At 42.3% G+C, this 13,617-nt stretch overlaps 1 protein-coding gene across 1 annotated transcript in view; it reads left to right on the top strand.

The window, feature by feature from the left end:
- TLL2 (tolloid like 2) overlaps positions 1 to 13,617 on the top strand; it is a 183,156-nt gene that overhangs the window by 156,891 nt on the left and 12,648 nt on the right. The window contains exons 10-17 of the mRNA XM_040437476.1: positions 1,775 to 1,877; positions 4,729 to 4,845; positions 6,157 to 6,302; positions 9,275 to 9,470; positions 9,715 to 9,840; positions 10,883 to 11,043; positions 11,214 to 11,394; positions 13,245 to 13,370. Coding sequence (XP_040293410.1) covers positions 1,775 to 1,877; positions 4,729 to 4,845; positions 6,157 to 6,302; positions 9,275 to 9,470; positions 9,715 to 9,840; positions 10,883 to 11,043; positions 11,214 to 11,394; positions 13,245 to 13,370 — 1,156 coding nt within the window. The remainder of the gene's footprint in view (positions 1 to 1,774; positions 1,878 to 4,728; positions 4,846 to 6,156; positions 6,303 to 9,274; positions 9,471 to 9,714; positions 9,841 to 10,882; positions 11,044 to 11,213; positions 11,395 to 13,244; positions 13,371 to 13,617) is intronic.

Raw genomic sequence — 13,617 nt, 5'->3', positions numbered from 1 at the left:
TAAAGTAATAACCGTAAAGCCTAAAGCGACAGCTATAGCCTTTCTATCTCCAACAGCATGGCAGGAGACAACTCAGAGGAGGTTTTGGTAAGAGGGACATCTTCTCAGCAACACCAAGGATTGGACCCTGAACCTTCTACCCTAGGGTCCCGGACAGTTTGGACTAGGTCACAATTTAGTCCATGTACAGTACAAGTATTCGAGAAACAAATGGGGGAGAATTATGAAGACCGGCACTTTCTGCGTTGGTTGTGATATCCCTTGCGCTGCTGGCGGATGCACCTACTTTATTACCAGGTGCAGGCCTCACCCTAAATTAGGTGCATCCTTCGGCAGCCCGTGCGCCTAAATAGAAATCTTCCGTAGATTTCTGGCTTTGTGACATAAAACTGGTGTAAACGATGATAAATTTGTCTCTGGTGTTGGCAGCGAAAACAGTGGCGCATTCAACAGCTTGTGACTTTTTAAAGCCCCTATAATTTTAGACTGTCACACATATTCGTCCTGTTAGGGGACTGAAAAGTAATAACTAAAGCAACCATTGCTCCCCTTCCTACACCCTTAATCTGACTGATTTGGGATATACTGTACATATGGTGCTTTGGTTAAAGGGGTTGTCCGGGCTTTTACTATTGATGACCTATCCTGAGGATGGCATAAACAAAGTAGTAGAGCGGCACAACCGGACCTCTAGACCAAAACCGGAATGCAACATGGGATGCAGATCCACAGCAGCATATCCGGTGCGTCTTGTTTATTGGAAGCCATGAGTGCACACACAAAGTACGACGTTTCGGCTACGCAGTAGCCCTTATCAAGTATACAAATAGTAAAAACTGGCAAACATAAATACATCTATGTGACCTCTCCTATACATGTTGGAGCCAATCGCTAAGGCACAGCCCAATCACCACATGTGTATAATTTAAAAACCGCCTCTAGATCAATCAGGCCATCTGTGACACGTTATACTAGCAATGTGTACCTGATCAATGTTGTGTCATCCGACATCACCCCCCATGCTCGCGCTCACCAAGTTGGCGTCCGACCACTTGCAATGCGCATGTCGTTGACGTCACCACGCCGCCGTCCAACGTGACACCATTTATGAGTCAGACATAAATACCTGAACTATTCTACCTATCTACACTGTTCACGTCTAAATTCAATATGGAGTCCCTGGGGTTGTAAAGATTGTAATGTAAAGATCCATTTAAGCTCCTTTTTTCTTAACATGCGCTTCCGATCACCACCCCTCTTGGGAACGTCAACCGAGTCAATGTCCCGAAATCCCATGATAAGAAAAAAGGAGCTTAAATGGATCTTTACATAGGTCATAAAGTTCAGATCTACGTAATCGGAGACCAGATTAGAGACAGCAGCACTGGACAGGAAGAGAGAAGGCACATGCGCACTTCACGCGTCGTCTCCTCATACAGCTGATCGGTAGGGGTGCTGGGTGTCGAACCCCCGCCGATCTGATATCGATGACCTCTCCGGAGCCCCGACAACCCCTTTAATTCCCTCTGTCTTATGTTAGTGGTTTACTTGTGTGTTAAAGAGCTATGGGGAGAATTATCAAACTGATGTAAAGGAAAGCTGGCTTAGTAGCCCATAGCAACCAATCAAATTTCAACTTTCATTTTTCACAGCTGCTTTCGAAAATGAAAAATCTGGTTGCTATGGGCAACACGGCTAGTTTTCCTTTACGCCAGTTTAATAAATCTCCCTTAATGTTTTATTTCTTAATGGTGTTCATTATATGTGGTTCTAGATAGTCCTGAATTTCACAGAAATGGACCTCTTTAAAAGTCGACTATGCTGGTATGACTATATTGAAATCCGAGATGGATATTGGAGGAAGGCGCCCTTATTAGGTAGGTTGCTTGTCTAGACCTACCTCTACATTGTATAGCGATTTTATTTATTTTTGTGTGTGCCATGCTGCTTCCAAGAAAGCTCTATGTACTTTTTAGTCCACTTTCACCCAGTAATTCATGGACATGTGGTGGTCGTGGTCTCCACGGACAGAACACGTATCCATTGACATTATTGTGTGGCTTTTACACCACAGAAACATGTCCTGTTTGTGTCCATGATTACGGATTCCTCACGCACATTATAGTCTATGGGTCCATGAAAATCATCCATGGTTTTTGGTCCATAGTTTTCTCTCATCTTGGCTTGGATATGCTCTGGAAATTAATTTTCAGCCTAGCAGTGTACTGGAATACGGATGATACACTGAGAGCAAAAAACAGCGACACAGATTATTTACATATGGACCTCACGGACATGGAGTATGAAAGAGACCTTGGGGCTCATTCAGACGACCGTGTGTGTTTTTTGTGGTTCGTAAATTGCGGATCCGCAAAACACTGATACCGGCCCGTGCCTTCCGCATTTTGTGGAACGCACATGGCCGGCACTATGATAGTAAATGCCTATTCTGGTCCGCAACTGCGGACAAGAATTGGACATGCTCTATCTTTTTTGCGGGGCCGTGGAACGAAACTACGGATGCGGACCGCACACATTGTGCTGTCTGTATCTTTTGCGGACCCATTGAAATAAATGCAAAATTGGTTGTGTGAATGAGCCCTTAGCCTGACATACTGTATTTTATAAAATAATACACAGCGTACACCACAGATGCATCAACATTCACCTCATCCGTAAGTAATATTTGAAATCCAATTCTTACTTCTAGCTTCAAAAGTGGGGGGGGGGAAATCATATCATGATATTTCTTATAAAAATAAAGGTAGGACATTCGAATAAAAATTGATGTGCTATCAGTATTGAGTATTTGCGACAAAAAAATTGATGCTTTTTTGTATTCTTGTAACTGGTTTTACGTGATATTGTTTTGACTGTTGGGGTACGTTCACACACGACAGGAAAAAACGTATGGAATTTGCAGCGAAATCCATGGCAAAATCTGCATCCAAAGGGTGAAATCCATTGTGAAAATCCACATGTGGCAGATTTAAAATCGGCCCTGCAGGTTCCGTTTCCATGCTGATTAGGCCTCATGCACACGGCCGTTAATTGGTCCGCATCCGAGCCGCCGTTTTGGCGGCTCGGATACGGACCCATCCACTTCTATGGGGCCGCAAAAGATGCGGACAGCACTCCGTGTGCTGTCCGCATCCGTTGCTCCGTTCCGTGGCCCCGCAAAAAAAAAATATAACGTCCTATTCTTGTCCGCACTTTGCGGACAAGAATAGGCAGTTATATGTAAAGGCTGTCCGTGCCGTTCCACAAAGTGCGGAACGCCATCCATGTTTTGCGGACCACAAAACACACCACGGTTGTGTGCATGCGGCCTTACTCAGTATGCGGATTATATGTGTCAAATGTTTAACCGGCTGAGGATTTTCCGTCCACCTATACAGTATATGAACAGCAAACTCCAAAGCATGGGGCTAGCCATAAAGTTAAGTCAGATTTAAAAGAGCATTCACTCGTGCTGCGAAGGTAATTTGACTTGGTGGTCTGACTGTGAGGGTCCTTGAGGGAGATTTCATTGGTTTCTTCACTGCGTAGATCAATCAGCCAACCAAAGTATTAAAGAGCTTGTCCACAGTATATTCTGCCTTCAGGAGACAGTCGTGCTGCCCGCTATAGGATGGGAACAGCTGCTTTATTGTGATGTCATTGGCTATGGTACAGGCATAGCCGCCAAAAATTGGGAGCCCCAGGCAGGGGACCTGAGAGCCACGTGTGGCTACCAAGCCACCGGTTAGCGAACGCTGATCGGAAGTAGAAAAAATACATTCATGAAATAAGAGATCTACATTTATTGCATAGTTCTCCATTGCTACCTATTTCAGCTAATGAAGACTTTTAGGGCTCATGCACACGACTGTTGTTGCTTTGCGGTCCGTTTTTCACAGATCCGTTGTACCATATTTGAGGTTATTTTGTTCTCTGATTTAAGTCCTCTTCCGTTCCGTTATTCCACAAAACATATCCATATGGTTTCCGTATGTGATCAGTGTGCGATGTGTTTTTTTGCGGATCGGTAAAGGAAACAGTAACTTATTAATCACCAGACACACGAGCAATATGGGCTGGGCACAGCATTTCTACAGTATGGATCCGCAAAATACGGATGACATACGGATGTGTTCCGTGTGCGTTCCGTATTTTTTGCGGACCCATTGACTTGAATGGGGCCTCGGACCGTGATTTGCGGACAATAGGACATGCACTCCTTTTTTTGTGGAACAGAAACGGAATGCACACGGACCAATTGAAGTGAATGGTTCTGCATACGACCCACAAAAAAAAGAAACGGAAGCGGAGATGAATTACGTTCGTGTGCATGAGCCCTTAGGGGGGGATTTATCAAACTGACGGAAAGTAGAACTGGCTTAGTTGCCCATAGCAACCAATCAGATTCCACCTTTCATTTTTGACGGCTCTTTTGGAAAATGAAAGATGGAATCTGATTGGCTGCTATGGGCAACTAAGCCAGTTCTACTGTGGGTGCTGTCAGTGATGCAATTTTGGAAGCCAAAATCAGGTGTGGATCATAACCGTAGAGAAAATGTTAAGGGCAGATACGATTTCTCCACTTTTTTTCAATCCACTCCTGGTTTTGGCTTCAAAAATTGCATCAAAAACCTGGAGGTGTGGCAGCACCCTTAGGAATCCATAACTAGCTAATATATAGTAAGCTAATGTGTTACATGTGTTAACTGCTACTTCTTTTTACACTAGGTAGATTATGTGGGGATCGTATACCAGAACCAATAGAATCGTCTGATAGCAGGCTATGGATTGAATTTAGAAGTAGCAGTAATATCCTGGGTAAAGGATTCCATGCTCTTTATGAAGGTTTGTGACTTTTAAGTGTGTTTGGGTTTACTGCAAAAAATACAAGTTGTGATAACATTCATGATTGTGACGATTTACTCCTGCACGGACCGTCCACAGACAAAAAAAGATCTTGAAGGGGTTGTCCAGTTTTTACTTTTTAGGCTACTTTCCCACTGGCGTTTTGGCTTTCAGTTTCTGAGATCAGTCATGGGCTCTCACAAGCGGTCCAAAACGGATCGGTTTTGCCCTAATGCATTCTGAATGGAAAAGGATCCGCTCAGAATGCATCAGTTTGCCTCCGTTCAGTAACCATTCCGCTCTGGAGGCGGACACCAAAATGCTGCCTGCAGCTTTTTGTTGTCCGCCTGACAAAAATGTGTCGGAGAAAACAGATCAGTCACCATTGACTTACATTGTGTGGCAGGACGGATCCGTTTTCTCTGCCACAATAGAAAAGAGATCCGTCCTCCATTGAATTTCAATGGAGTTTATGACTGATCCGTCTTGGCTATGTTAAAGATAATACAACCAAATCCATTCAGAACGGATGCAGACGGTGTATTATCAGTAACGGAAGCATTTTTGCTGAACCCTGCCGGATCCACCAAAGACGCTAGTGTGAAAGTAGCCTTAACTGTCCACCACAGCTTGAAAAGATGACGCTCACCGCCTCTGTTCCAGCACCCTGGTTTCTTGGCTTAGTTCAGCAGTCTTCCGTTCCCCGTCCTATAAACTTCTGGATGGACAAGGTCTTGTGTGCCACTGCTGCTAATGACTAACCTCAGCAATGACATGTCCTCAAGTGGCATGTGACACACTAGTGCCGTACCACTGAGTCATTAGCTGCAACGGTGCACTACAGGATTGGAACCGGAAGACTGCTGAAGGAAGCCAGAGCAAAATGGCTGAAGTTTACAGTTAAAGTCCAAAAACCCGGGCAACCCCTTAAAAGAAACCGTTCTACTTCGACGAATCCCAGCCATATGCCCCGTTAGGACATGGCCCTCCTAGATGGGTGCATCCTCTCCTTCTAATCTATGAATTGGAGCTGAGGGCCACTAATAGTAACACTGTGCGGCCACCGCAGGGAGCATGTTCAGTCTACAGACCTGCGTCAATTGTCTGATCCCTGTTGCGTCTCTAATATTAAAGGGGTGACCTGGGAACAGACCGTCCCTTTAAATCTTGTACGTTAGATGGTAGCTATGTAACGTTTATTTCTGTTACCGGCTGTGACTATAATAAAACAGTTCACAAGTTTGGATCAGGTCATCAAGCAGGACCAGATGTACTTCTAGTGATTATAGCCTACTTCATTTCATCTTCTAGCTAAATGTGGAGGCCACATAAAAAAGGATATTGGTCAGATCCAGTCTCCTAACTATCCAGATGATTATCGACCTGACAGACAATGTGAATGGAAAATTACAGTCTCAGAAGGATTTGTGGTTGGCCTTTCTTTCCAAACTTTTGAGGTAAGACACTTCTTAGGCTGAGTTCAGATGGCCGTTCTGATTTTCGTCTGCAGAACACAGACTTACCTGGCGGTCCAGTTAGTGTCTGGGTGCACAGTTTTTTGTTTTTTTTGTTTTTTATAAAAAAATAATGTATTAGACGGATAATAAAAGAATAGTGCATGCAGCTAGTTTCTCTGTAGTGTTAATTGCACCGTTTACTTAAAGGGAACCTGTCACCTGGATTTTGGGTATAGAGCTAAGGACATGGTCTGCTAGATCGCCCCTAGCGCATCCGCAGTATCCAGTCCCCATAGCTCTGTGTGCTTTTATTGTGTGAAAAAAAAAGATTTTATAGACATGCAAATGAGGCAAAGATGAGTCCTGTCTCCTCCATGCTTCAGAGAAGAGTCCAGCGTTCTCAGACTCTGAGCCCAGCCATGCCCACTGTGAAGGAGCCCAGCACCGCCCGCATCCTCTGAATCTCCTCCTTGCTCCCTGACGTCACAAAGCTAGAGCATCGTAATCTCGCAATGCGTGAGCTAGCGCATGCCCAGTGTTGGCATAGTGTTCCTTCCCTGTGCTGGCATCAGCCTCCGGGAAAGAACTGCGCATGCACTAGCTCGCGCATCACGAGATTACGGCGCTCTAGCTTTTTGACGTCGTGGAACAAGGAGGAGATTCGGAGGATGCGGGGCGGTGCTGGGCTCCTTCACAGTGGGCGTGGCTGGGCTCAGAGTCAGAACGCTGGACTCATCTAAGGTTCATTTACATATCTATAAAATAGTTTTTTTTGACAATAAAAGCACAGAGAGCTATGGGGACTGGATATTGCGGATGTGCTAGCGGCCATCTAGCAGCCCATGTCCTCAGCTCTATGCACAAAATCCAGGTGACAGGTTCCCTTTAAGTGGGTCTGTGTGCTATATGGGTGCAATCTGGATACCGCATGGCCTTGGAGCAGGGATGCCCAACCTGCGGCCCTCCAGCTGTTGCAAAACTACAACTCCCAGAATGATTGGACAGCCTACAGCTATTAGGGCATGCTGGGAGTTGTAGTTTTGGAACAGCTGGAGGGATGCCGGTTGAGCACGCCTGCCTTAGAGGGATATTCCACTTGCAGATGTATTGTATGTAATGATGAAATGAGACCGGATCAACTATATTTTGTTTAATAACGGAAACCACATAGTATCACATTCTTCTTTTGTTTTTTCCTAATCATCTGTTTTTATTTTCAGTTTATTAGTTGTTGTTTTTTTGGGGGGTTTTTTCTGTATCTTTCCTGAGCAACTTAAGTTTCTCTGCTCTTTTAACAGCAGTTAAGAGATCTGCTTTGCTATAGCCACATGGACATAGAAAACTGGTTTATTAAGATGGGATAATTTTCTGGGCATGCTCTGTGACGATGCAGGGAGGGGGAGGAGTTCAGCGGAGAGGATCGGCTATTGTCAGTGGTGTGATTATTTATTATAATCCTGCCAGTGATGGTGAAGGGACTGCTGAGAAGGGAATTCTTTAGAAACTGGAAGTGTCGGCTTATTATGAGGCTCAGTGGTCAGTATGAAAACTGCAAAATTTCTGGATTATTCTAAAGGGACACTTCCGTCAAAAATTGTTTCACATATTAACAACCTATATGTCCATCTTCTATTCAGTTCTTTTCATTAAAAATGGACGGATGATTTTCTGGATATAATTTAAGTCACGGCATGTATTCTACTTTCTGTCCTGGCTCTGTAGCTTCCTCTTTGTTGTACGGCAGGCAGCCTCAACTTTTTCAGTCAGGCCATCTTTGTGACTAGAGAGAGCCCCCCTTCCCTGTAGTGACTTAGAGAATTACACTAATCAATGTACTGCTTTTCTTTGAGCATATTTAGCTAGGCCTATACAATGAAGTTCTCTCATTGTTATCCCAACTCTGCACCTACTATTGTCATGAGGATTATCCTTCAAAAAATTTCCCCTCACTTCAGCGGAAAATGGATTACCAATCTATTCAGGAATCTTATCTGCTACAGAACAACAGTATTTCATTCTTCATGGAATAGTACTGAAATGAAAAACAAAAATGATAAATATTTCTATGAATATTGAGTTTAAACCCCATTTCTCATGGAATTTTCTATTGAGTACATATAATGACATGGAAAATATATAATTTTTTATTTTTTAAATATAAGTAACTTGTACAAAATGGCGGCTCACTGGTATTACAGTATGGATCGTGGGTGCTGTAGCTAAAATTGGATGTCCGAATAGCCAAATGTAATGTAGCAGAGGTATAGAAATGTAAAGATGGCACGCTCACTCACCAGCTTTACATTTCTTTTTTAAAATGTTTAATGTAAAACTAGATCATTTTTGACAATACGGCATCTTTAGAGGAAACCAGTTATGCTGCCCGAAACACAGGCAGGGTAAAATACCAACAGGCTCCCTAGACAACAGTGTGGGAGAAGCCATCGGGGTGCCCCCTGGTTTGGGCACTGTGAAGCTCATAACTGATTCCCTTTAAGAAAATGATGGAAATCAGAAGTAGAGGTCCTACCTGTACTAACATCAGATTACAGCTTCCATCCTTTGTGTGCTGGGTAGAAAATGAAGCTTGTAATATGATTGGTTGGTTAGTTTCAGGCAACTTCTTCAGAAATTGGATAGGGGAGCCATGTCTATCTGTACATTTAAAAATAACTGGCATTCAAATAAATAACCATCCAAATACATAGATGTGATGGGTCTACCAGAGGGGGCTCCAGAGTACAAGACCACCATATGATGTTCATATGTCCTAATAGGACATATGGGTAGGGGTTGTCATCATGAGACCGCTGCCTTTATATATATATTTGCTTGAAGGCCTCAAAGTAACGACCAAGGTGAATTGTTCTGGCGTTGTTTTTACGATTTGTCTATATACTGTATTCTACACTGGAAAGTCAAACAATGAATATATTTGAATTATGTTGAACTCTATAATTTCTTTCCCATAGTTTGAAACTCATGACAATTGCTTATATGATCACCTGCAAATACGTGATGGTCCATCAGAAGATAGTCCCCTTATTGGGCAGTTCTGTGGCTATGAGAAGCCTGATGACATTAAATCTACCTCAAATAATCTTTGGATAAAATTTTTCTCTGATTCTTCAGTCAATAAAGCTGGATTTTCTGCTAACTTCTTTAAAGGTAGTGTTTTTTGTTTTTTGTCTTTTCAACTTTGTAAGGCTGTATGATGCATAGGGCTAGCTCCTGTGACTTGGATGTCTTCTGATATGGGCCTAAATCTTCTTGATCATGCGCATTGTGAACCTCATCATGACTACCCCTTTCCACAGTTCCATATATATGGGCCGCAAAAAAAAAGACTTTGAAACAGTTTGTGTACACGAGACCTTACACTGTGCCAATTGAATTTTTTTTTTTTATTTAGAGATTGATGAGTGTGCCAGACCAGATAATGGAGGATGTGCCCAGCGCTGTGTTAATACATTGGGAAGTTACAGATGTGTCTGTGACCCAGGATATGAACTGACTCCGGATAAGAAAAGCTGTGAAGGTAGGTAGATACTAGATCACAAAGAGAGATAGAGATATATATATATATATATATATATATATATATATATATATATATATATATATATATATATATATATATATATATATATATTTTATATTAAAAATCCTTGTGTGCACACAACCATAGATAATATGTAGGATAGTCTCCTATAAGGCCTCATGCACACAGCTGTGTCTGTACTTCGTTCTGCAAACATTAAATCCATGAAAAACTTCATTTTATTTTTATACTTCCTCCCATCAATAGAAAAGACTATGCTTGTCCACAAAACGGACCAGAATAGGACTAGTTTTATAACTTGCCGGAATGTCCTCAGGGATCTACGAAAAATAAGGTGTGCATGGCCTAATAGGAATGAATGGGTCAATGTCTGTCTGCAAAAAAAATAATAATGCAGGTAGCACACACAAGAAAAATCCAGTAGTGTGCATGAGACCTAAGAAAAATGTTAGTTTTTATTGTTTGTAAAGAGAATTTGTAATAAAATACACAGTTGCTATTAGGGATGAGAGAGGCGAGCTTCGGATCCTAGATCTGAAGTTGCTTCGCTCAAAAATTTCGGTTTAATGCTGTATGGAGATCAATCTGTCAGTATCGGCTCCGACGAGGCGAAGTGCGTTATTCCCAAAGTCTGGCGAGACTTTGGTGAATAACTTCGGTATTTTAATTTTTAAACAGAAATACCATTTTAAAACTTGGATCCGAAGTCTGCGTCGGTTCCGAGCTACCAGTCAGAACCGAAGCCAACTTCCGATCCAAGGTTTAGAATGGTTTTCAGTTTTAAACTCAAATACCGAAGTTATTCACCAAAGTCTCGATTGACTTTGGGAATAACTCCCTTCGCCTCGTCGGAGGCCATAAGTTTTTATGCTGTATGGAGACGGATCTCTGTACAGCGTTAAGCCGAAGTTTTGAGCGAATCGACTTCGGATCTAGGATCCAAAGTTGCTTCGCTCATTCCTAGTTGCTATAATCAAAATCATTACCCAGAAATTCTTGATTTTTGTCTCTCCCGTAGTTGCATGTGGCGGTGTTATCACAAAGCTGGATGGGACGATCACTAGCCCTGGTTGGCCTAATGAATACCCCACTAATAAAAACTGTGTGTGGCAGGTGGTGGCTCCAGCGCAGTACAGAATATCTCTACAGTTCGAATTCTTTGAACTTGAAGGCAACGATGTAAGTTCAGTAGACACAAAATATAAATGCTTTATTCAACCCCTGCATTGAACCCCTTGTAGCATTATGGTAATATCTCATACCATACAGTACTCATTCCCCTATGTTATGTTTATGTAGGAGTAGATCTACAAGAACAGTAATATCAGTCTTTACTTTGGCTTCTGCAGGTTTGTAAATACGATTATGTGGAAGTTCGCAGTGTACTCAAGACGGATACTAAACTACATGGAAGATATTGTGGATCGGAGAAGCCAGAAGTGGTAACTTCACAGGGCAATACTATCCGACTGGAATTTAAATCTGACAACACAGTGTCAAAAAGAGGATTTAAAGTCAACTTCTTCTCTGGTAAGAAGATTGGTTTCTTCTGTATGATGAGCTTTAGGACGGGCTTTCATTTAGAAAGAGTCCCACTGTTGTGACATTACTTATTTAAAGAGGAGCCTTCACCAGTTTTTTTTACTTTAGAAAAGCAATACCTCATACTGTAGTCCATGTTCAGGAGATGCTGTCTCGCAATTTTCCCTGTTGTGCACCTATGTCCCCTGTTTGTCTTATGTTGCCTGAGATGCTATTTGATGGCATCGGTACATGGAGCAGGAGACATCCGCTTTTCTAAGTGGGAGTCTCCTTCTCCCTGGCTGTGAGATGGTCCAATAGCAGCGGACAACTTCACAGCCAAGGAGAAGGAGAGCTGTCCTCCTGAGATTTGGTAAATCTTGTGAGATCAGGCTATGTAAGCGAGTACAGCAAGTACCATGCTCGCTTGCATAGGCTGTTCTCGTGAGATTTACCGACACTCACCAGAGCAGCTCTTCTCCCTGGCTGTGAAGTGGTCCACTGCGATTGGACGGCGTCACAGCCAGGGAGAAGGAGACGAGCACTGAGAAAAGCTGATTGTCTTCTCCTCCTTGTACTGATTCTATTAATTGGCATATCAGGAGCCAAAATGTACGTATGAGGTATTGCTTTTATAAAGTAAAAAGTAGTGAAAGGTCCTCTTAACCCTTTTCGCTGCCAGTGCTGTACATGTACGGCGCTGGAGCGATAGGCAAACATGGCACCCACTCACATGTGCAGCGGGTGTCATGGCCGGCAGGTCTCTGCTGTTTCAAACAGCAGAAACCTTCCGCTAATTACCGTGATCGGGAATAATGCTGATCGCAGTAATTAAAGCCTTTTTTTAGATGCCGTGATCAAGTGAGCTCACGCTTCCGGGGGTCTTACTGGCATCCTCTGTGGCAAGTAAGGATGCCGGTAATTGATTTGAATGCGCTGGGTCTCTCTGACGAGACCCAGAGTATTCAAACTGCAATTCTTATTTTGGCCACCAATGACAGGCCAATATAAGAAATGAGCAATATAAATTAATAAACACATTTTAAAAATACATGATTATTCAAAATAAAAATAAAGATTTTATAGGCTCATATGAGCTTCAAAATCATTACAAAAAATCCAAAAAATTTGAAAAAAATAAAAAAAATTTAAAAGTTTAAATCGCCCCCCCTTTCCGTATAATATAAAAAAAAAAATTAAAAAAAATAAACATCATGGGTATTGCCGCGACCAAAAACGCCCGTACTATTAAAATATTTTTCTAATACGGCAAATGGCACAATGGGGGAAAAAAGGGTCAAAATGGCCAATTTGCAATTTTTTCATTGGTTCTCTTACCCCAAATTTTTTTTAGAAAATGTGATCAAAAAGACGCACACTCCGCAATGGTATCAGTACAAACTACCGATTGTCCTGCAAAAACCGAATTCCCACTCAGCGGTCAGAATATGGTGATTAAAAATAAACTTTAAAAAAATAAAGTATACATTTATTTTTACACTATTTAGACATAAAAACCTATACATATGGGGTATCGTTGTAATCGTACTGACCCAGAGAATGAAGGGCGTGGGTCCGTTTTGTCACAAATGAAACGCCGTGGGAACAAAACTCGTAAACCGGTTGGAGGAATTTTAATTTTTTCCCAATTCCACTCAATTTGGAATTGTTTTACCGCTTCCTACTACATTGTATGTCACAATTAATGGTGGCATTAGAAAGTACAACTTGTCCTGCAAAAAATAAGCTTTCATGCAGCTATGTGAACGGAAATATAAAAAAGTTGTGGCGGAAGAAAGATGAAAACTAAAAAACCTCCGGTGTGGAAGGGTTAAAGCTCCATCTGCTTTCCTGTACAGATAAGGACGAGTGCTCGAAGGAGAACGGGGGCTGTCAGCATGAGTGCCTCAATACTTTAGGCAGCTATGTGTGCCAGTGCAAAAATGGCTACATGCTCCATGAAAATGGACACGACTGTAAAGAGGGTAAGGCTGTCCACTGACTTTGTGAAGAAGTCATCACATTAGATTGCATTTGTACTTGATAAATACTGAACAAAAATACATAATAATTGGTATCGACATCGACTCTATTAGGGGCTTCCATCAAAGTCAGTTAAAAATGCTGGACAAAAGTGCAGCATGATTGGTTTTCTAATGGAAGTCCGACAGATTCCGTTGTAATCGGTGGTGTTTGTCAGATGCTGTTCCTGTCATTTGCTGGAAACGCCAC

Source organism: Bufo bufo, chromosome 6 (genome assembly GCF_905171765.1).
Source record: "Bufo bufo chromosome 6, aBufBuf1.1, whole genome shotgun sequence".
Classification (NCBI taxonomy): domain Eukaryota; kingdom Metazoa; phylum Chordata; class Amphibia; order Anura; family Bufonidae; genus Bufo; species Bufo bufo.
Note: the sequence above shows the minus strand (reverse complement) of the source record. Positions and strands in the feature narration are given on the sequence as shown.